Consider the following 21,906-nt stretch of genomic DNA (forward strand, 5'->3'; position numbering starts at 1 on the left):
GAAAGTTTTATAAAAGAAAATATATATAGTAATTGTCTGAATGCACGGTCAAATTCAAATATTATGGAGAAAATGTTTTTTTTATTACATTCATGTACCAACGTATCAAAACATGTTCATAAGCTTCCACACATGCTTATAAATTCTACAACTTCTAGTTGATTAAAAACATTGAAAAGATACTTAATTCCTAGATTACCAACAACAATATGCAAGAATACACAGTTGTGATTGTTGGCGGTGGTCCTTCTGGCCTAGCAATTTCAGCTTTACTAACCCAAAACTCCATCTCTCATGTTATTCTTGAAAAAGAAGAGTGCAATGCTTCTCTTTGGAGGAAAAATGCTTATGATCGCTTAAACCTCCACTTAGCTAGTGAGTTCTGCTCTTTACCTCTCATGCCACACCCATCCTTTGGCCCAACATACCTAACCAAAGACCAATTTCTTCAATACATAGATAAATATGTCGATCATTTTGACATAAAACCTCGTTATTATCGCGTCGTTGAATCTGCTATATATGATGACGTTAGAAACAAATGGACGGTTGAAGCACAAAACACCGTAGAAGGTACATTGGAAGTTTATGGGGCAAAGTTTCTTGTGATTGCCTCAGGCGAAAATAATGAAGGTTTTATTCCTAATGTGTCTGGATTAGGGCAATTTGAAGGAGATGTGGTACACTCCAAGTACTACAAATCTGGAAAAAATTATAAATCAAAAGATGTTTTGGTTGTTGGGTGTGGTAACTCGGGAATGGAGATTGCATACGATCTCCATAACTGGGGTGCTAACACTTCCATTGTTATTCGAAATCCGGTAAAGACATTTCTTTATGCACTTTTTCATGCAACTTAGATCCAATATAAGTTTAATGATAAATATATGTGTTGTCATTATATTAATATTTTAATGATTTTTTTGTAGCTTCATGTCTTCACCAGAGATATGATTCGTACAGGAATGCACTTGGTGCAATATTTTCCTGTTTATATTGCAGATACAATCATTACACTTCTTGCAAAATTCAAGTATGGTGATCTGTCAAAATACGGGATTTATCGTCCTAAAGAAGGACCATTATTTCTCAAAAACACTACAGGAAAATCTGCTGTTATTGATGTTGGAACCATTAAAAAAATTAAGGAAGGAGCTATAAAGGTTGTTCCTTCGGGTATAAAGAAAATTGTGAAAAAGAATGTTATCTTTGAAAACAACATGGAGAAAGAGTTTGATGCCATCATTTTTGCTACTGGCTACAAAAGCGTAGCTAATGGATGGCTTAAGGTACATTTTTTCCTTTGCCATGTATTCTTTATTTTCTCATACTCCTTGAATTATAAACTGATTGATTTTTTTTAAGGATTACAAATATGCTCTTAATGACAAAGGATTTCCTAAAAATCCTTTTCCAAAACATTGGAAGGGAGAACATGGATTGTACTGTGCGGGACTAGCAAGAAAAGGTTTGTTTGGGGTAAAAAAGGATGCTGAGGCAATTGCAGAAGATATCAACCAAACTCTTAAGTTGGAGAATTAATCAGTGTTATCCATTGAATAAGCCCTTTAGGTTCTACTATGGTTAATATATGGATCGAGAATTGAATAATGAGTAGTTGTTTTATGTTGTTACTATCTAGTTATAATAAATACTTATAATCTATAATCTATATTTATATATGTAATGAATCTCTTTTTAGAAGACTATCATGTATCACTTTTCAAACACTGTTTTACTCATTTAATAAACGTATTGTATTTTTCATTTCTTATATATATGAATGTCATTATTCTATAGTTACTAAAATTTAACCTTCAACTGTAAAGAAGAATAAAAAACTTTAGGATTAACATAGTTGAAATGTGATATGTGTTAGTTTAAATTTCATTTGAAACTTGATATTATAATTTTTATAGTTATATGAATTTCTGCTGGACATTAACAAAACGTATTCAAATCCATGATGTCAATTCTTGTTCGGTTTTTGATTATTTACTAGGATTTTTCTCTCCTCTCCTCCTTCATATTTTATGTATCTTTGATTACGGAGATAGTGATATTTTATTTTGTGGGAAAGGAGATTCTTATGTATGAATTCTATCCTTTGATTCCTATTTTATAGACAAAAGTTTCAACATTCTTATTTCCAACAATCATAAAAAAAAGGAGAAGGGTTCGAATTTTATTTTGAATTTCAAAATAAAAACTCGATTGAATTAATTACCATTAACCCCAAAAAATCATCACATTAGGACACCTTTCATCTAAAGTCAAACAATTAATCACATAATCCAAATTTAATGGATTTATTTAATAATCAAACGGTGTCTCACTTGGCTCATGTGACAACTTTGATGTTTTAGTATTATACCATAATTGTGCACCATTAACTGAAAGCATCAAGTCATTATCTTTAATGAACTAAAATGATTGGATCATGGCGATAAGAAGTTATTAATAAACTTGATTCCTTCCATATATCACATATCATTCCAATTCAAATAACCATAAGGGATACAATAATGTTTCTTTCATGTGTCTTCAAAGACATCTTTGTTGTCCCATATTAATAATAACATGTACAACATAATATGGATAACAAAACTAAGCAGAAACATACCCTTAATTGAATTCACAAGTGTCACTCGATATGAACATTATATCATACATGTACATATACCGATCATACTATAAAGTCAACAAGGATCTTTTATATAATGTCCATCCTTTATACATGGACAACAAATGTCTTAGGCGGAAAAATTTTAGTTAAAGGATTCACTATCATTAAATTTGTACCAATATGCTCAAATGACACTTTTTTTCCACTTATTCTTTCATTGATAAGTACGTCAATTCCATGTGTTTAATACTTTTGAAATACTTATAATTCTTATAAAAGATGTTGAAGTATGCCTTAAAAACTTTGTTGATGAAGAAAAAGAAAACATATTTTGAAATTGCCAAGAATTCAGAAAGCCGAAAAGTAATCTGGTTCAAGCGATTTACGGGTATCAGATTCGGTCGATTCAGTTCATTGATCCTTTCATTAATGTTAGAATATTTTATATTAATTTGGAGATCATATAAGTTAATATAAAAAGATATTATAAGATATTCATAATGTTCTAAAAGATATTATAAGATATATTTATAATAGTCTAAAAGATATTATAATATATATATTTATATTAGTCTAAGAGATATTATAAGATATTTATAATATTTGAGAAATATTATAAGATTATAATAATATATTTTATTCTAACAATTAAGGAGATATTTTTGGGATTTGGTATGGATTTGTTGGATTTTGGCTATTATAAATATGTATCTCTTCTATTATTATAGTGTGACAATCTTAGAGCTTACAACAACAAGGGAGAATAAGGGTTTAAGGAATTCCAAGAGAAAACTTAGAAAGGCAAAGGTTTTTGGGAAACCTTTGGAGTTATCTAAGGGGATTGGGAAATACTTCTAAACACCTTGGTTTTGAGTGATTCTTATATTGAGAGTTGGAGAGGTTGAGAAACACTTGGGTAGAAAATAGAGTTTGTTCTTTGGGAACTGTGAAAGCTATTTTCTTGTAACTCATTTGTAATCTCTTGTAACAACTTTCTGAGTATAGTGAATTAGAGAGTTGCTCTCTCCCCAAGAGTAGATCGTTTGATCGAACTGGGTAAACAAGCCTTCGTCTTTTTCTCGCCTTATTCTGTTACATTATCTATGTACGAATTATTATTGCTGTAGACCAATTATGTTGGTTGCTACTTTTCTTTGCCTCACAAATTGATATTGAATTTTGTCGTAATTAACAACAAGATTCACAACAAAAGAAGACATCAGCAAAATTATCATAATAAATCCTTAGCGGCCTAGCTATATAGTTGACAATACCCAATCCCTAAAATGAATTTATGCAACCACAATGATTGAATTGTGGTCTCAAAGAATGCCAAAAATTCTACCTCTATAGTCGAAGTTGCAATTATAGATTGATTTCCACTCTTTCATAATATTTCTTCTCCAACTAGACATAAAACATATAAATGTGGATTTTCTCGAGTCCACACGTCCCGTAAAGTCTAAATGTGAGTAGCCAACCACTTCAAGGTAATCTGACCTTCTATATGTGATCATGTAATCTTTGGTGCCTTGTAATTACCTAAGAACCTTATTTGCAACTTTCTAGTGATTTATGGTATACGATTACTTTGATATTGACCCAACATACCAACAAAAAAATTGATATTCGGCCAAGTACATGTTTAGGCATACATCAAGCTCCTGACCACCAATTCATAGGGTATATACTCCATTTCTTTTTTCATTCCAATTCATTTTTGGGACATTACATTTGGCTAAATTTGTCCCCTTTTTGAATAGGAACTATCTCTACAAAGCATTTATCCATTGTGAATTTCTCTAATATTTTATTTATATAGCCTTTCCAAGACAACCCCAATAGTCCTTGTGATCTATTACAAAATATTTCTATTCCTGTTACAAAGGATTCCTCACCCATATCTTTCATTTCAAACTTATTAGAGAGAAACTTCTTAAAATCATGTAACAAAGTAACATCATTGACAACACGTAAAATATCATCAAGATATAAGACCGAAATTACAAATTTTCTCCCACTGACCTTCATATAGATAGAATGGTCTATAGTGTTATTTACAAAACCATATGACAAAATGTTATAGTTAAAGTTAAGATACCATTGCCTGAAAGCCTATTTTATTCCATATATTTATTTCTTTAGTTTACACACTCAACTTTATTTTCTTGTAGTAACAAACCCTTCAGGTTCCCATACACTTCTTCCTCCAAGTATTTAGAAAAGTGATCTTCGCATCCATTTGGTGAAACTCTAAGTCACACCATTACAAAAAAGTTGCGTAAATTGTGGCGGTTAAATTGCGGCGGTTGAAACCGCCACAATCATCTTAAATTACGCGTTTTTTTGTAGTGCACTGAGCCACCAAAGCCAAAACAACTCTCGAAGAGTCTTTCTTTGAAAAAGGATAAAAGATTTCTTTGTAGTCAGCACCATCTTTTTGAGTGAAACCTTTGGTGATGAGTCTAGCTTTACATATTTCAATATTGCCTTTTGAGTCTCGTTTGGTCTTGAAGACCTATTTATAACCAACTCGTTTTGAACCATTAGGCAACTTAACTAGATTCCATACATTATTGTGATAAATCAATTTCAACTCCTCTTTCATAGCATTCTTTTTAAATAATATAATCTTTTTAAATAGATTGCATTCTTTGCCTTTTAGACCTTCTTACTAGTATTTCTTGTATTTCTTCCATCACTTGTTCTTTCTCATTTGTGACTTGAACATTGTCATCTGGTTCATCAACCATGTGTTCATTTTGTGGGTTTTTAATTTTTTGTCTATATATGTTGTATAAGGGTAACATAACTAGAGGGACAACAACCCGGAAAGATTCTTTAGGTGAAGACGATTCTCCATAAGTTTCCATAATATCCCATTTGTGTTTTCTCACTCCCACTAAACTAACCATTTGTGACTTTATGTGATTTCTTGTATTTCTTCCATCACTTGTTCTTGCTTATTTATGAATTGAACATTGTCATCTGGTTCATCAACCATGTGTTCATTTTGTGGGTTTTGAATTTTTTGTCTATATGTGTTATATAAGGGTAACATAACTAGAGGGGCAACAACCCAAGAAGATTCTTTAGGTGAATACGATTTCTAGGAGTCTCCATAATATCCAATTTATGTGATTTCTCACTCTCACTAAACTGACCATTTTCAATAAACCAAGCAATACCAGACTTAATTATTACCATACTTTGATTAGGACAATAAATTCTATATCCTTTTGAATTTTCAGGATACCCAATGTAAAATTACCAATGGTTCTTACATCAAGCATCTTTTCATGTAGATTGTTTACCCTTACTTATGTTTGGCATCCCCAAACATGAAGATGTCTTAAACTAGGTTTGCTTCCAATCCGTAGTTCACAAGGAGTCTTGGGAATTATCTTACTAGGAATTGTATTAAGAAAATATGCAATGGTCCTTAATCCATTAGTCCACCATGATAATGTTACATTACTTTTTTCTTAAAGACGCGTGCGAGCACACACACACACACACACACACACGTGTGTATATATATATATATATATATATATATATATATATATATATATATATATATATATATATATATATATATATATATAAGAGATACATTGATATATATATATATATATATATATATATATATATATGCATAAAAATGTTAATTCTATCCTCTGAAATCAAAAGCTTCATGATCTTATACATTTCCTAACTAATTATATGATATTTAGATTCATGCTCAAGAGTTGCAACAAGTCAGCAGGAATAAGAAGCCTGTAGTTAGCAACATGTCCAGAAGAAAAAAAGATCTTGCAAAGACCGAGCCTAAAAAAACATCCATGTCTAAGAACAACAAATTTGATGGATGGTGCTGCTCATGATAAACCTATGGAGGAAGGTATTTTTGGTTTTGATTATTCTGAAACAATTGCTAAAGAGGATATGGAACAAATTTTTAATCATGCTGAATTAGGCATGGGTGTTACCAATACAAACATCAGGTACTCCAATCAAATTTATTTTATTAATTGAAAAATTTATTTACTCATTTCAATGAATAGTCTAATGTTAATTATGTTTTTTATTTAAGGTTCTTGTATGAAAAATTGATGCGCCCGTATCAATTGGCGAAAAGATTCTATTTCTTATCTACCCATCGTATCAACACATGGGAAATACGTTGCAATGGCTAGGAATAGATAGACAACATATTAAATTATTAGGGATACTGTCAAGAATACTAGATGCTGGGAAGATTCAATGCAGAAGGATACATACAAAACATGAGCAATGTACAAGGAACCCAAGGGCAATAGGAATTAGATGCAATGGAAGAAAGTGTTGTTCAACAATTATGCGAGGCCTCGAGCTATTTTTACCCTTTGGATGACTCTTATGGGGAAAATCCCTACCAAAGGCAGATTAAGCAGATTTGGTATTGTTGTAGAGAAGAAGTGTTGCTTCTTTGACAGTGATGAAATCATCAATCATCTGTTCTTCAGGTGTAAAGAAACAAAGCAAAGATTGAGCACAGTGTTTGCAATGGCTAGGAATAGATAAACAACATATTAAATTATTACATTTTAATTTTTAAAATTAAATATTATTTTAAATATTTATTTATAAATATTATATACAAATAGTATTCTTCCATTGCATCTGATTCCTATTGCCCTTGAGTTCCTTGTACATTGCTCATGTTTTGTATGTATCCTTCTGCATTGAATCTTCCCAGCATCTAGTATTCTTGACAGTATCCCTAATAATTTAATATGTTGTCTATCTATTCCTAGCCATTGCAACGTATTTCCCATGTGTTGATACGATGGGTAGATAAGAAATAGAATCTTTTCGCCAATTGATACGGGCGCGTCAATTTTTCATACAAGAACCTTAAATAAAAAACATAATTAACATTAGACTATTCATTGAAATGAGTAAATAAATTGTTCAATTAATAAAATAAACTTGATTGGAGTTCCTGATGTTTGTATTGGTAACACCCATGCCTAATTCAGCATGATTAAAAATTTGTTCCATATCCTCTTTAGCAATTGTTTCAGAATAATCAAAACCAAAAATACCTTCCTCCATAGGTTTATCACGAGCAGCACCATCCATCAAATTTGTTGTTCTTAGACATGGATGTTTTTTTAGGCTCGGTCTTTGCAAGATCTTTTTTTCTTCTGAACATGTTGCTAACTGCAGGCTTCTTATTCCTGCTGACTTGTTGCAACTCTTGAGCATGAATCTAAATATCATATAATTAGTTAGGAAATGTATAATATCATGAAGCTTTTGATTTCAGAGGATATAATTAACATTTTTTATGCATATATATCAATGTACCTTTTTTTTTATGCAACTGACTCGTTGTGCCTTGTAATCTTCTTATTTTTTTATTTGGATTTTATAGGAGTCTAACATTACCATGTAAATAAAATGTACATAAATGTAAGAATAACTAACATGGATCGTAAAATATTTGAATAATCAAAGGTTCATAATGTTTTTCAACATACCTCTTCATCTATGCAAATGAGATTTGACGGCCATGCAACATACGATCCTATTGCGTCTCCGACCAATGTTGCATCTGAAATATCGTCAGGTATAGGTAATAGTGCATCCCCCTATAAAGTAATGTCAATCGATATTTTCAAAAATCCAACAGGGAGTGGTTTATGGTGAAGTACATCTCCCAAAGTGTTATGCACTTTTCCCTTGCCAACCATGTGATAAGTCGGTGCCGATAAAAATAGCTGATAAGGTGAAATGCCCTAAACCAATAATACATTTGAAATTATTAATATGTATATATGTCAATTAAAAAAATTATGCTAATTTAATTTCATAATAATATATAATTACCTCGGGAATTTTTTGTTCGAAATTACAATTGATACTATCTTTGTCGCTAGTATCTTTAAACCCTGAATCTCGCCCTTCTGACATATATATATATATATATATATATATATATATATATATATATATATATATATATATATATATATATATATATATATATATATATATATATATATATATATATATATTTATTTCTCTATCTTTTTCCAATTCAGCAACTTTAGCTTTTAATTTTTCCAACTCTTCCATCACTTATTTATTGCAAAACTTTTACTCTTTGGTTGTTTACCCAAGGATGTTTGAGTGATCCCAAATCTCTCACCCCTCACATGACAAGAATACTCACGAATATTTAATACTCGGCTTATTAAGCTCCTGCAATCATGGTTTTCAGCTATATATAAAGACCTAGATAGATTCTTCTGAAATTCATATGCATATCGAAAAAGATTAGCGGTGATTAAAAAGCATAAATATTATATTTTTATAAACTTTTAATTTAATTAAAGAAATAATGTTATACTTACACATTCCTTTTTTTTAATGTTTATAATACTGCAAAGTAAGAAAAAAATAATTGTTTATAGAACTTTTTAATTTTTTTATTTTCATAATGATTTATTAATTTTTTAGTAGAATAACACTCAATAATTTTTTTTTGAAATAATGAACTTTTGATTAATTTCAAAAAAAATAAAATAAAATTACAAGTGATCCAATAGGGATCCAGCTACTAAATAATAAAAAAGTCTACAGGAAAAAGATGAAACTATCATCCTTCTATCATAAGGATAGCTATGTATTTCCTCAACTTTTTATTATTCCATCCTCTGTAAACAATGATGTCTATAATTGTCTTCCCTATACGTGTGATGTCCGCCATTTTGTTGAAAACTTTTTGATTCCTAAGATTCCAAGCTTCATAAACCGTCTCTGCTACTGCCATTTTGAGGGCAACACCTTTAGCACCTTTTCCTTTCGCCATCTGAATTAGCCATTTGATCTCCATTTTCCAATCCTCAGGCCTATGCAGAATTAGGAGCCAGTTCAAGATCTCAATCCAAATCTTCCTTGTAGTAGGACAGTCGAAGAACAGATGATTGATCATTTCCTCGCCTGAACAAAAGCAACAACTAATGTTTCTGTAATACGGTGGGAGAACTGACTTTAAATAAATGTTGCGAATAACAAGAGTCGCCACCGTAAGCAGATCCAATGGCTGAGGAAATGAAAGCACACCGTAAGCATATGAGAGAGATACATCAGATCCAGCGTCTCCTTAGTCTGCACGCGCGCCAAAGGAATTTGAACTGGGCCAATCCTGTGGCGCCACGACTCCGTCTCTTTCTTTGAAACAAAACCAGGGCTTTACCTACGGACCACCGTCGTAGCCAAAACCTACAGCAACGGTTTTAACACGTAGCTATATTCTCTTCCCCCTGAACCTGGAAATTATCAACAAAAAAACACAAACCAACAGCCCAGATCGACTAATCACAGCATTACGAACCTAATGAGACCATTAATTTGGTCTGAAATCGCCTGTAGTCAAAATTCCCAAAATTACGAACATGAACCCTAACAATGGCGTGGCACCATTCACGTGCCAAACCTTGCAATTGACAATTCAAAAACACTCCACACAATCATATGAACATGTATGTATGCTTAAAATTCATTTAAATCACATGAATTAACAGGGATGTGTTTGAGAAAAATTGTGCAAACCGTGGCTTAGAAGTGACGAGTCTTGAGGCTCCAGGCTTGGAAATTGATTTGAATCGCTTCACTACCTCCCAAGGATTGAGTTCTGATGATCAAAAGTTCCTGAATTCTCCTGCAAATGCAAAACCGATTTGGAATTTCTTAGAGAAATTTGAAGCTTTTGAGCGAGTTCTTCTGGCCACCAATCCTTGTCATCCTCCCCTTTTCTCATCTGAATGACTTGTATACTTATAATATTATGATTTAGGGTTATAAAATTGAAGAGAATCTCAATGAATCAATTATTGGAAATTTGATTGAAACATGATTTCAATCTTTCTAAATTAAGTCCAATTTCAATCCTTCTTTTATCCAATCTTCTTGCACGAAATTACATGAGAAATATGCTATTTAATTCATTGAATTTGATTGGAAATTAAATCCAAATCAACTCTTTTCTATAATTCATTGAATATTTGATTTTAATTGCTTTTTTAAATGAATAAAAATTCATATAAAATGAAATAAATCATATAATTTCGTGGCCATTGGATTTAAGGCTCTTAGATACTTGGGGAACAAGTTTGGACCTTAAAAAGTTGGGCCTCTTTGGAAGAAAATCCATTTTGAGGCCTTTTATTTCACATTTTTTCCTTTGATGTTGCCCAACTTTGACAAGGCATATCTCCCTCAATTTTTAAGATATGGAGGAGTTCTAGGACTTTTTGGAAACCTCAAGATGTCCTCTACAAGACACTTTGGAAGCTTTTTTCCATTTGAAGAATTTATCTTGATGATATAGACTTTGACAAAAAACTGCTTTTGGTTGACTTTCGAAAAGGACTTATAATCTTTTGGTCCATATCTCTCAAATGAAGCATTTTTGGACTTGACTTGTGAGAGACAAACTTGTATAGAATTCAATTTCCTTCAAAATGAGATTTGGATGGGAAATTTTTGATGTCCCATGTAGGAGTTGTGGCTGGTCAAAGTTCAATTGAGTTTCTCCTATGAAACCCTAATTTAGAAACTTTTTGAATTTGTTGATTTCTGATATTTTCTTGATGAATCATGATCAATCCTTGATCAAATGATGAATGATACTTCAAAATAAGGTTGTTGACAAAAAATCAGGAGTTTTGACTGTACTTTGACCACAGTTGACTTTTAGGTCAAACTAGTCGACTGTACTTTGACCACAGTTGACTTTTAGGTCAAACTAGTCGACTGTACTGTTGACCACAGTGGGCAAATTTTGGGGTATGACAGCTGCCCCTGTTTAATATTATTAAACCAGAGGATGTAGAGTGGTTTGTATGCAAGTCAGTATCTGAAGGTGGAAGAGGATTGAACACTAGAATACCCAATAATTTGCCCTTGCTGAGGTAGAGACCTTTTTGCCGGAGATGGGCTTAAATATGCCATCCTGATGTTGACAGAAGGCTATCGGGGATGGGCTTGAAGGTGCCATCTGGTTTTGATGATATGAGAGTCAGAATGAGTCGTACGTTAGACTGTATCTGAGCTCAGAGTCCTGAGAGGTGATTGTTGGAGATGGGCTTATAGATGCCATCTATTGATGTATTGACGTGCTTCGTACTGAGTCATACATTAGACCGTATCTGCGGTGTCAGAATTAAGTTGTGGGCCCGATTTCCCTGAGCTTCTAGGTTATATAAGTGACTCTATTGTTATGACTCCAATGTCGTGACTCAATTGTCATGTTCGTTTGAATACCAGGATTAGATTTGCGACTTAACTGTCGTGACTCCATTGTCGTGGCTCAATTGTTGTGATTCCATTATGGTAACTCAGTTGTCATGATTCCATTATCGTGACTCAGTTGTCGTAATTCCATTATCGTGACTCAATTGTCGTGATTCTATTATCGTGACTCAGTTGTCGTGATTCCATTATCATGACTCAGTTGTCGTGATTCCATTATCGTGACTCAGTTGTCGTGATTCCATTATCGTGACTCAGTTGTCGTGATTCCATTATCGTGACTCAGTTGTCGTGATTCCATTACCGTGACTCAGTTGTCATGATTCCATTATTGTGACTCAGTTGTCGTGATTCCATTATCGTGACTCAGTTGTCGTGATTCCATTATCGTGACTCTGTTGTCGTGATTCCATTATCGTGACTCAGTCGTCGTGATTCCATTATCGTGACTCAGTCGTCGTGATTCCATTATCGTGACTCATTTGTCGTGGTCTTTTCTGAATTGAGTGTCATGATTAAGTCTGTCTCTTTCTTTGATTGTGTCAGCACCGTTCATGGTGGCCGAATTAGATCTTGCAGAGATGATCGTGTCTATATCGTTCGTGATGATAGAATTAGATCTTTGAAGGTTGATCGTGTTAGTACCGTTCATAGTAACTGAATTAGATCTTGGAGAGATGATCGTGTCAGTATCGTTCGTAGTAACTGAATTAGATCCGAGATATTGTTCATCTGCTTGTTCCTGTATCCTGAAAAAGGTAAAGATAGTCTTTATGCAATGTCATGATGCATGTATTATGTGACGAGTTTCTCAAAATAAATGAGAAACTTGCATGTTATGTATGAATTTATTATGAGGTAATGTATGCAATGTATGAATATGTTTATGATATATGATGTGAGAATATGATTTATCCTGTCTTGATTGATAAAATAAATCTCTGTGTCATCGTGATTTTGTTGTCTGATTTTGTTTTGACGATGCTCCGCTGGGGATTTATGATTTCTGCTTGGGGATGCGAGCCATTTGAATGATTGACCTTGATGTACCTTGGCTGGGGATAATAGAGATGAATATCCCTGTTTGGATAAGAGAATAGTATCGGGGAAACGGTAGTGTCGAAGATATAAACTCAGTTGAGGAACTAAGTATTTGTTGGGATGAGAACATTTGAAGATATTTTCTTAATGATTACTCTGTGGGGATATGATCCTGTGAAACCGACTTTGTGGGAAGGCATGGATGTCTCGAACGTTGCCCCTAATATTATATTAATTGTCATTTCTGGACTTGTATTGATTGGGACACACCAATGAGTATTGATTAAAGTGTCGAATATGCTTTGCATAGCTTTGCCCCAGCTAGTAAGGAATTTGAAGAGATTCGCCTTGTGAGGACCTTTGGACATATACTATGGGTGATGCCCCTAGTACTCATAAACTTAGGGTGATGCCCCTGACTGATCGGGAAATAGCTTCAGACCCACTTGGGGGCATGCCCCTTGTATTCATTGACTTCTAGTCAACTGAGTCAGTTATAAGGGATGCTGCTGCTGGAATAGTTTCATCTGTCGGGACGACTTTTGATCATTAGTCGTACCCTGTGCAGATTCTTTCTGATGCTAACATTTGAAATTATGTAGCAGAATATGTTTAATAATGAATTCATGAGATGCGATGCATATACCTTGTCTTGAGTTTGTTAAAAAACATTAAAACTGGAGATGTAAAAGCGTGATGTTTATAAAAACGTGATGTTTGTAAAAAGCGAAATACCAACTCAGCGTTTGTGGTAAACCTTAAGGAGTCAGGATACCTTTTTGGTGACAGTATACTTTCGAACTAACCATGCTTCAGTTAGGACTTTCAAGGGTTGTAACGTGGCTTGGTTCACGGTTTAAGAAACAAAGGATAATGGCTCGAAAATTTATTTGTACCCATCCCAATCTTCGTGATGTTCTTCGATCCTATGCTCAGTTAATTCTGCGTTTAAGCCTTTTAACAAAGCTTGAAGTTGTAACATTGATGTTTGATGATGGTTAAAGTATCAGAGGTTTAATTTGGACAGGCAGTCATCCTTTGTTGTAATACTTTCTTTTTGTCGAGGATTTGTAGTGACCTCTTTTGAGATGTTTTCTTTTGTCGAGAATTTTTAGTAACCTCCTTTTTGACTTTGTTATCCCTAACTTTTGCCTGAACTATTTATTTTGAGATTACAGTCAGCGGGATGTTTCAATTTTTGATAAGTCTCCTTCATAGGTTTTGACTTAATAGCTTTTTTCTTTTGATAGATGTTGACTGCCTGACTTAATGGTTACAGGAACCCATCACTATTTGTGTAAGCGACGGCTAGTATAATTGAGTTAACTGAGTAACTACCCTGCCCCAGGTTATGATCAAGGGTTTTAATTTGTACAAGAAAGAAACTTCTACTCCTTAGGCTCAAAGGGGTTGACAAGGGATTAACATCCTTATGTCTCCACTGTTTAGGAATTGAAACAATGCCTGTACATCGTCAGCATAGTCTGTTCAAAAGCATACTGTATGAGGTTGCGGTATCATTTTCGTCATCCTCCCTTAAAAGGTTCACAGCTTTAGCGAGAGTTAAATATCACAAAATATATGCAAAGTAAAAATATAATTTAAAATGAGTGATAGCGAAATAATTTATTCAAGACAAACATATGCAATGCACTAATGATGATTATTAAAACAGATAATGTCTATCATAAGTCGAATGTTTAAACAAACAAAATAGAAATCAGCAAATGAAAAGTAAACTAATGATCTGAAAGTTCCTCCTTCTAGCCATCCACTAATAAGCTTAAGAGTAATGACGTCGATCCCGAAGCCATTCGACTCCACTTATTTCCATTTTCCCTTAGGGATAAAGCTAGATCATGGCTACAATCTCTCCCGTCTAATTCAATTACGACATGTAATGATATTAAGAAACTGTTCCTTGCTAGATATTTCCCGCAGAGTAAGACGACACAACTTAGGAATCAGGTTACCTGTTTTAGGCAGATAGACGGAGAACCGCTCTTCGAATCATATGAGCGATTGAAGGAGCTAATGATAGCATGCCCATATCACGAATTAGAAAAGTGGTTAATAATTCATACCTTCTACAATGGTCTGCTCTATAACACGAGAATGACCATAGATGCCGCTGCAGGATGGGTTTTCATGAATAAGTCGTTCAATGATGCCTACAAGCTTATAGAAGACATGGTCCAAAATCATTACTAATGGGGGAGCGAATGCATTCCCATTAAGAAAACTCAACCAAAAGGTAGAATGTATGAGGTTAGTAACTTCGACCACATGAAAGCAAAAATGGATGCGCTGTACCAGAAGTTAGATAACCCGAGCATCACTCTTGCGTTTTTCATAACCGTTATGACCCCAGTTGCGATATATGTGGAGCCCCTAGATGTTGTAATTTATTACAAATGTGTTCTAAAATGACAAAATGGTGAAAATGAGTAAATGCTAATAAATGCATGTGATAAAGTCCCACATTGGAAGATTCACTCATTTTCAAAGTCTTTATAAAGAGTTAATAACATTAACTCAACAAAAGGACAAAAGAGGATAAAGTGCCACATTGACATATATGGTGGTCCCAAGCATTATGCCACTTGTCCCAATCCTACAACCACTCGTCGGTGTCGCCACCGGCGAGACCGGCTCCGACTCCGGGTTCGGGGCGTGGGCGTAGAGGCGCTAGTGGCGGCTTGTAGACGGCACTTGAGCACTTAGGCACGTCGCATCGGAGCGATCGGGCTATTCGCGGTGTTAATGAGGCGGCTCCGGCGGGCGACGGCCGGCCTTCGGCAGGGTGTTACATTTTGCTCAGTGTACGTGATTTGAATTTTGAATCGGAAAGGTGGCAACTGTTCACGAAACATGCAGAAATGAAACCATGCAAATAGGTGCATGAATCTGTACAAGTGCAACAGTCATAACTTTTGAAAATATATTGTTTCATTAAGGGTCGCAACCTTTGAAACTAATATTTTCATGGCCTATAAAAGGATGGTTCCGCATTCAGAAATCACATCACAAAAATCCGAAAATCCTCTGAATAATTCCAGATCGTTCTTCGCTGCATTCGAGTTTTCGCCGGTCTTGCGCAAACTCGATAAGGCTGAATTATCCTGGGTATTCCTGCATCAAAACTCTAAGACATTTCGGGAGTGCTTGAAATACTTTAAGGAAAGTGATTCCGTTCACGATTCCAGCCTCGGTCCTCTCGATTGAAACACATATTTCTAACAATCTTAAAGTATATCAAACCATGGCCACCGACGCTTCTGTTTCAAGCATCAAACTCATGAACCAGGATCTTGTGAAACTAGATCGCTTTGATGGAACAAACTATACCCGTTGGCAGGACAAAATGACTTTTCTCCTGACTACTCTGAAAATTCAATATGTCTTGGATCCTGACTTGGAAGAAATTCCAGAACCAACTGCGGATGACACCAATGAAATAAAAAAGGAGAGAAAGAAACGTAAGGAAGATGAATTGCTTTGCCGTGGACACATTCTGAACACATTATTCGATCGTCTCTATGATCTCTACACTGATACCGCATCTGCAAAGGAAATCTGGAAGGCACTTGAATTCAAATTTAAAGCCGAAGAAGAAGGTACGAAAAAGTTCTTAATATCTAAATACTTTGACTTTAAAATGTTGGATTCCAAGCCTATTCTTGCACAAGTACACGAGTTACAGGTTCTCGTGAATAAAATAAAGGCCGTAAAAATTGATGTCCCTGAAGCTTTCCAAGTCGGTGCAATCATAGCAAAATTGCCACCTTCATGGAAAGGATACAGAAAGAAATTGTTGCATAGTTCTGAGGATCTCTCGTTGGAGAAACTTCAGAAACACCTTCGAATCGAGGAAGAAACGAAGGATCGTGAAAAGACCGAGTCCGCTGGATTTGCAAAGGCAAATACTGTTGCTGCAAAGGGAAAGAAAAAGTATGATGGCACAAAAAACCATCTTGGTCCAAAGAAAGATCATAACAAGTTCAAAAACTCTGGCGGACAAAAGGGTACTAAAAATGGATGCTATGCATGCGGCAAACCCGGACATTATGCTCGAGATTGCAGGCACAACAGGCCCAAAACTGAGGTTAATGCTGTTCATGCCAATGACGACATAATCGCTACTGTAAGCGAAATTATGGCCATCAAAGGAAAAGTCCAAGGATGGTGGTATGACACATGTGCAACTGTACATGTGTCTTATGATAAAGCGGCATTCAAAACCTATACCGAAGTCAATGATGGACAGGAAGTGCAAATGGGCAATGAAGTCCGATCAAGAGTCGTTGGAACAGGATCCGTCGAACTCAACTTCACTTCTGGAAAGAAAGTCACTCTTGTCAATGTTCTTCATGTTCCCGACATGAATAGAAACCTTGTTAGTGGGGACTTGTTGGGAAAACTGGGCATTAAATCTGTATATGAATCGGGCAAGTTAATATTGACTCATAATGGTATATTTGTAGGAAAAGGATATTCCGCTGAAGGAATGATCAAACTATGTACTACCGATAATATTATTAATGAAATTTCTAATTCTGCTTATATGCTTGAATCTATTTCATTATGGCACTCTAGATTAGCACATATTGGTATTAGTACTATGAATAGACTAATTAAATCTGGATTGATATCATGTAACATTCATGATTTTGGAAAATGCGAAATATGTGTTAAGTCTAAAATGATTAAGAAACCTTTCAAAAGTGTTGAAAGAAAAACAAATGTTCTTGATCTTGTGCACTCTGACTTGTGTGAATTCAATGGAATGTTGACCCGTGGGGGAAATCGTTATTTTATAACATTTATCGATGATTGCTCTAGGTTCACACATGTATACCTTTTAAAGCATAAAGATGATGCCTTTAATGCTTTTAAAACATATAAAGCGGAAGTCGAAAATCAATTAAGTGCTACCATAAAAGTACTTAGAAGTGATCGAGGCGGTGAATACTTCTCAGCAGAATTTGATGCATATTGTGAAGAATATGGCATAATACACGAATGTTCTGCGCCTCGCACACCGCAACAAAATGGCTTGGCCGAAAGAAAAAATAGAACATATCAAGAAATGATTAATGCTATGTTAATGCATTCAGAATTGCCATTTAATTTGTGGGGTGAAGCATTATTATCCGCATGTCACATAATGAACAGAATTCCATTAAGAACAACTGGAATATCTCCATATGAAAAATGGAAAGGAAGATCACCTAATATTGATTATTTTAGAGTGTGGGGGTGTGTGGCATATTACAAAAATATGGATCCCAAAAGAACAAAATTAGGTCCTCGAGGGATCAGATGTGCCTTCATAGGATATGCACCAAACAGTAAAACATATAGACTTTTAAATTTAGAGTCTAATGTAATTGTCGAATCTAGAGATGTGGAATTCTTTGAAAATCTTATCACCAAGAATAAAGAACCAGAGAATCCCACGATCAAAGAGTCTTGTGACAATGATTCGACTCGGATGGTTGAAACACAACCCGAACCAAGAAGAAGCAAAAGGGCACGAAAAAATAAAGGTCTAGGACCGGATGAAATCGATTCTCAACTTATTTCCGTTTTTCTAATTGAAGGAAATAACAAGAATGATGTTCATAAAATTCCAATTATTCTTCAAATTGAAGATGATCCTAAAACATATAAAGAAGCAATGACTTCTAGAGATGCTTCTTTTTGGAAGGATGTTATCCAAGATGAAATGGATTCAATTATGTCAAACCATACTTGGGAACTAGTTGATCTTCCGAAGGGATCAAGACCCATCGGATGCAAATGGGTGTTTAGGAAGAAGTATCACAGTAACGGTACATTAAACACCTACAAGGCCAGACTAGTTGCAAAAGGATTTAGACAAAAGGAAGGTATCGATTATTTTGATACATATGCACCAGTAGCAAAAACTACGATGATTAGAATCTTGTTTGCACTAGCTTCCTTGAACAACCTTATTGTACATCAAATGGACGTTAAAACAACATTCCTAAATGGCGATCTCGACGAGGAAATCTATATGGAGCAACCAGAAGGCTACACACTTCATGGAAATGAACAAAAGGTATGTAAACTTGTCAAATCTTTATACGGTTTAAAACAGGCACCAAAACAATGGCACCAAAAATTTGACACTGCCATACTTTCAAATGGGTTCATTCCAAACTCTTGTGACAAATGCTTGTACACAAAGGTGTGTGGAAATGCTATTATATTTCTATGTCTATATGTTGATGACATGTTGATTATTAGCAATGAAATGAATGGAATCTTATAAACAAAAGGTTTTCTAACTTCCACATTCAAGATGAAAGATCTTGGATTAGTTGACACTATAATAGGGATCAAAGTAAGACGAAATAGTGGGGGTTATGAACTTAATCAAACACATTATATTGAAAAAATGTTGGAAAAGTTCAAACACCTTAATTTCAAGGAAGTAACCACTCCGTTCGATCCTAGTGTCAAACTTCAAAAGAATAATGGTAGATCCATGGCACAATTGGAATATGCAAGTGCCATTGGATGTCTAATGTACTTAATGCAATGTACTAGACTAGACATAGCATTTGCTGTTAGTAAAATGAGTAGATTTACTAGCAATCCAAATGATGAACATTGGAAGGCAATAACAAGGATTTTTGGATATTTGTCAAAGACTAAAAACCTTGGCCTTCATTATGGTAAGTTTCCTGCCATACTAGAAGGATATACCGACGCAAGTTGGATATCAAGTGTTGGAGATTATAAATCTACAACTGGGTGGATATTCACATTAGCTGGAGGTGCGATTTCTTGGAAGAGCAAGAAACAAACATGCATTACTCTCTCAACCATGGAATCGGAGTTTGTGGCCCTTGCATCTGCTGGACAAGAAGCAGAATGGTTGAGGGATCTCTTATTAGAGGTTCCATTAGCTAAAGATAATGTTTCAAAGGTGTTGATACATTGTGATAGTCAAGCCACCCTGGCTAGAGCATTCAGTGAAGTATACAATGGAAAGTTTAGACACATAGGTCTTAGACATTGTCTCATGAGAAAAATGATAAAGGATGGGATCATTTCACTGACATATATACAAACAAGCTATAATTTGGCTGATCCTTTTACTAAACCATTGGCCAGAGATTTAGTAAAGTCTACCTCGAAAGGTATGGGATTAAAACTCCTTGAATGAGGGTTCCGACAATGATAGCAACCCAATCTGAAGTTAATACATCTTAACCTAAGATTCAATGGGTAACAACAAGTCATTGATTTGGAAGTTGGTGCAACATTTCGTAATAATGTTGACTATTACATAATTGAGGGTTGAGTTTTAAGGAAACTCTTAATGAAGTTCTATATCGAGGATATGTATCTAAAGAGATACTAATAAAACTTCACCTATATGAATTTCGAGATGGTGCCGTCTCAAAGTGAGAGTTGGAGTTTCTCTCATGAAAAATTCATGAAAAACAGGAAAAGCACATGGCCATAAATAGTGCTAGGCGAGATATGTAGGCGAAGAAACCTTAAAAGTGTGTGTATAGCAATGCCGGTCTGATCACATGGGATAATGGTTCAAAGCATAGCTACCTAACGTTCCGATTAGACTTTGCGTTGTCTTTACTAAGGTTAAGTTCAAATCGAAAGATACCTAACTGTATTAACACTTTTATCTTCTATATTCTGGAATTGGATTTTTCATTATTAGAACAAGTGGGGGATTGTTGTAATTTATTACAAATGTGTTCTAAAATGACAAAATGGTGAAAATGAGTAAATGCTAATAAATGCATGTGATAAAGTCCCACATTGGAAGATTCACTCATTTTCAAAGTCTTTATAAAGAGTTAATAACATTAACTCAACAAAAGGACAAAAGAGGATAAAGTGCCACATTGACAAATGTGGTGGTCCCAAGCATTATGCCACTTGTCCCAATCCTACAACCACTCGCCGGTGTCGCCACCGGCGACACCGGCTCCGGCTCCGACTCCGGGTCCGGGCCCGGGCCCGGGTCCGGGGCGTGGGCGTAGAGGCGCTAGTGGCGGCTTGTAGACGGCACTTGAGGCCTTCGGCAAGGTGTTACATTTTGCTCAGTGTACGTGATTTGAATTTTGAATCGGAAAGGTGGCAACTGTTCATGAAACATGCAGAAATGAAACCATGCAAATAGGTGCATGAATCTGTACAAGTGCAACAGTCATAACTTTTGAAAATATATTGTTTCATTAAGGGTCGCAACCTTTGAAACTAATATTTTCATGGCCTATAAAAGGATGGTTCCGCATTCAGAAATCACATCACAAAAATCCGAAAATCCTCTGAATAATTCCAGATCGTTCTTCGCTGCATTCGAGTTTTCGCCGGTTTTGCGCAAACTCGATAAGGCTGAATTATCCTGGGTATTCCTGCATCAAAACTCTAAGACATTTCGGGAGTGCTTGAAATACTTTAAGGAAAGTGATTCCGTTCACGATTCCAGCCTCGGTCCTCTCGATTGAAACACATATTTCTTACCCTAGACACATCAGTTTCGAGGTGGTTAACTACTTTAGAAAGTTAGTTTGAATGATGGTCAGAAGCTTGTGAGGGGAGAGGGGAGGTGTTGCAGTATACTAAATGTAGTATAACTACTTCACAAAATTAGTTAAAAAGGTGATTAATTACTTTGGGAAGTTAGTTAGAATAGTGGTCTGAAGTAGTTAGGAGAGTTAGTTAAAATAACTAACTCTTAATTAGCTTGTGTAATAAACTAGTAAGCTTGGAATATACTTCTATATACAATAAGATCTTGAGAAATTTCTCTTTCCATGCATCATAGTTCATTCATTACTCATGAACTATTTTATCATTTTGGATAATTAATGAAAATTTTGAACAAGATCTTTATGGGATCGATATTTATCTAATGCTATTGAATTGAC

General features: G+C 34.8%; 1 protein-coding gene and 1 non-coding gene across 2 annotated transcripts; one reads left to right on the forward strand and one right to left on the reverse strand.

Annotated features, from left to right (window-relative positions):
- The first annotated feature begins 209 nt into the window (after positions 1-209).
- LOC131655514 (probable indole-3-pyruvate monooxygenase YUCCA10) lies at positions 210-1,542 on the forward strand. The gene is made up of 3 exons (XM_058925370.1): positions 210-821; positions 930-1,289; positions 1,366-1,542. The coding sequence occupies exons 1-3, from the start codon at positions 210-212 to the stop codon at positions 1,540-1,542; spliced, it is 1,149 nt and encodes a 382-aa protein (XP_058781353.1).
- Positions 1,543-14,927: 13,385 nt separating this feature from the next.
- On the reverse strand, positions 14,928-15,033 carry LOC131593815 (small nucleolar RNA R71). Its single transcript, XR_009281194.1, has one exon. It is a non-coding gene; the product is annotated as a small nucleolar RNA R71 (small nucleolar RNA).
- Positions 15,034-21,906: the final 6,873 nt, after the last annotated feature.

This window comes from Vicia villosa, linkage group LG3 (genome assembly GCF_029867415.1).
Source record: "Vicia villosa cultivar HV-30 ecotype Madison, WI linkage group LG3, Vvil1.0, whole genome shotgun sequence".
In the NCBI taxonomy this organism is placed as follows: domain Eukaryota; kingdom Viridiplantae; phylum Streptophyta; class Magnoliopsida; order Fabales; family Fabaceae; genus Vicia; species Vicia villosa.

Bases quoted from the DNA above. Each gene is read 5' to 3' on its own strand.
- LOC131655514 (XM_058925370.1), top strand. From the start codon at position 210: ATGCAAGAATACACAGTTGTGATTGTTGGCGGTGGTCCTTCTGGCCTA. The intron at 822-929 runs GTAAAGACATTT...ATTTTTTTGTAG, and splicing joins CCATTGTTATTCGAAATCCG to CTTCATGTCTTCACCAGAGA. The intron at 1,290-1,365 runs GTACATTTTTTC...ATTTTTTTTAAG, and splicing joins TAGCTAATGGATGGCTTAAG to GATTACAAATATGCTCTTAA.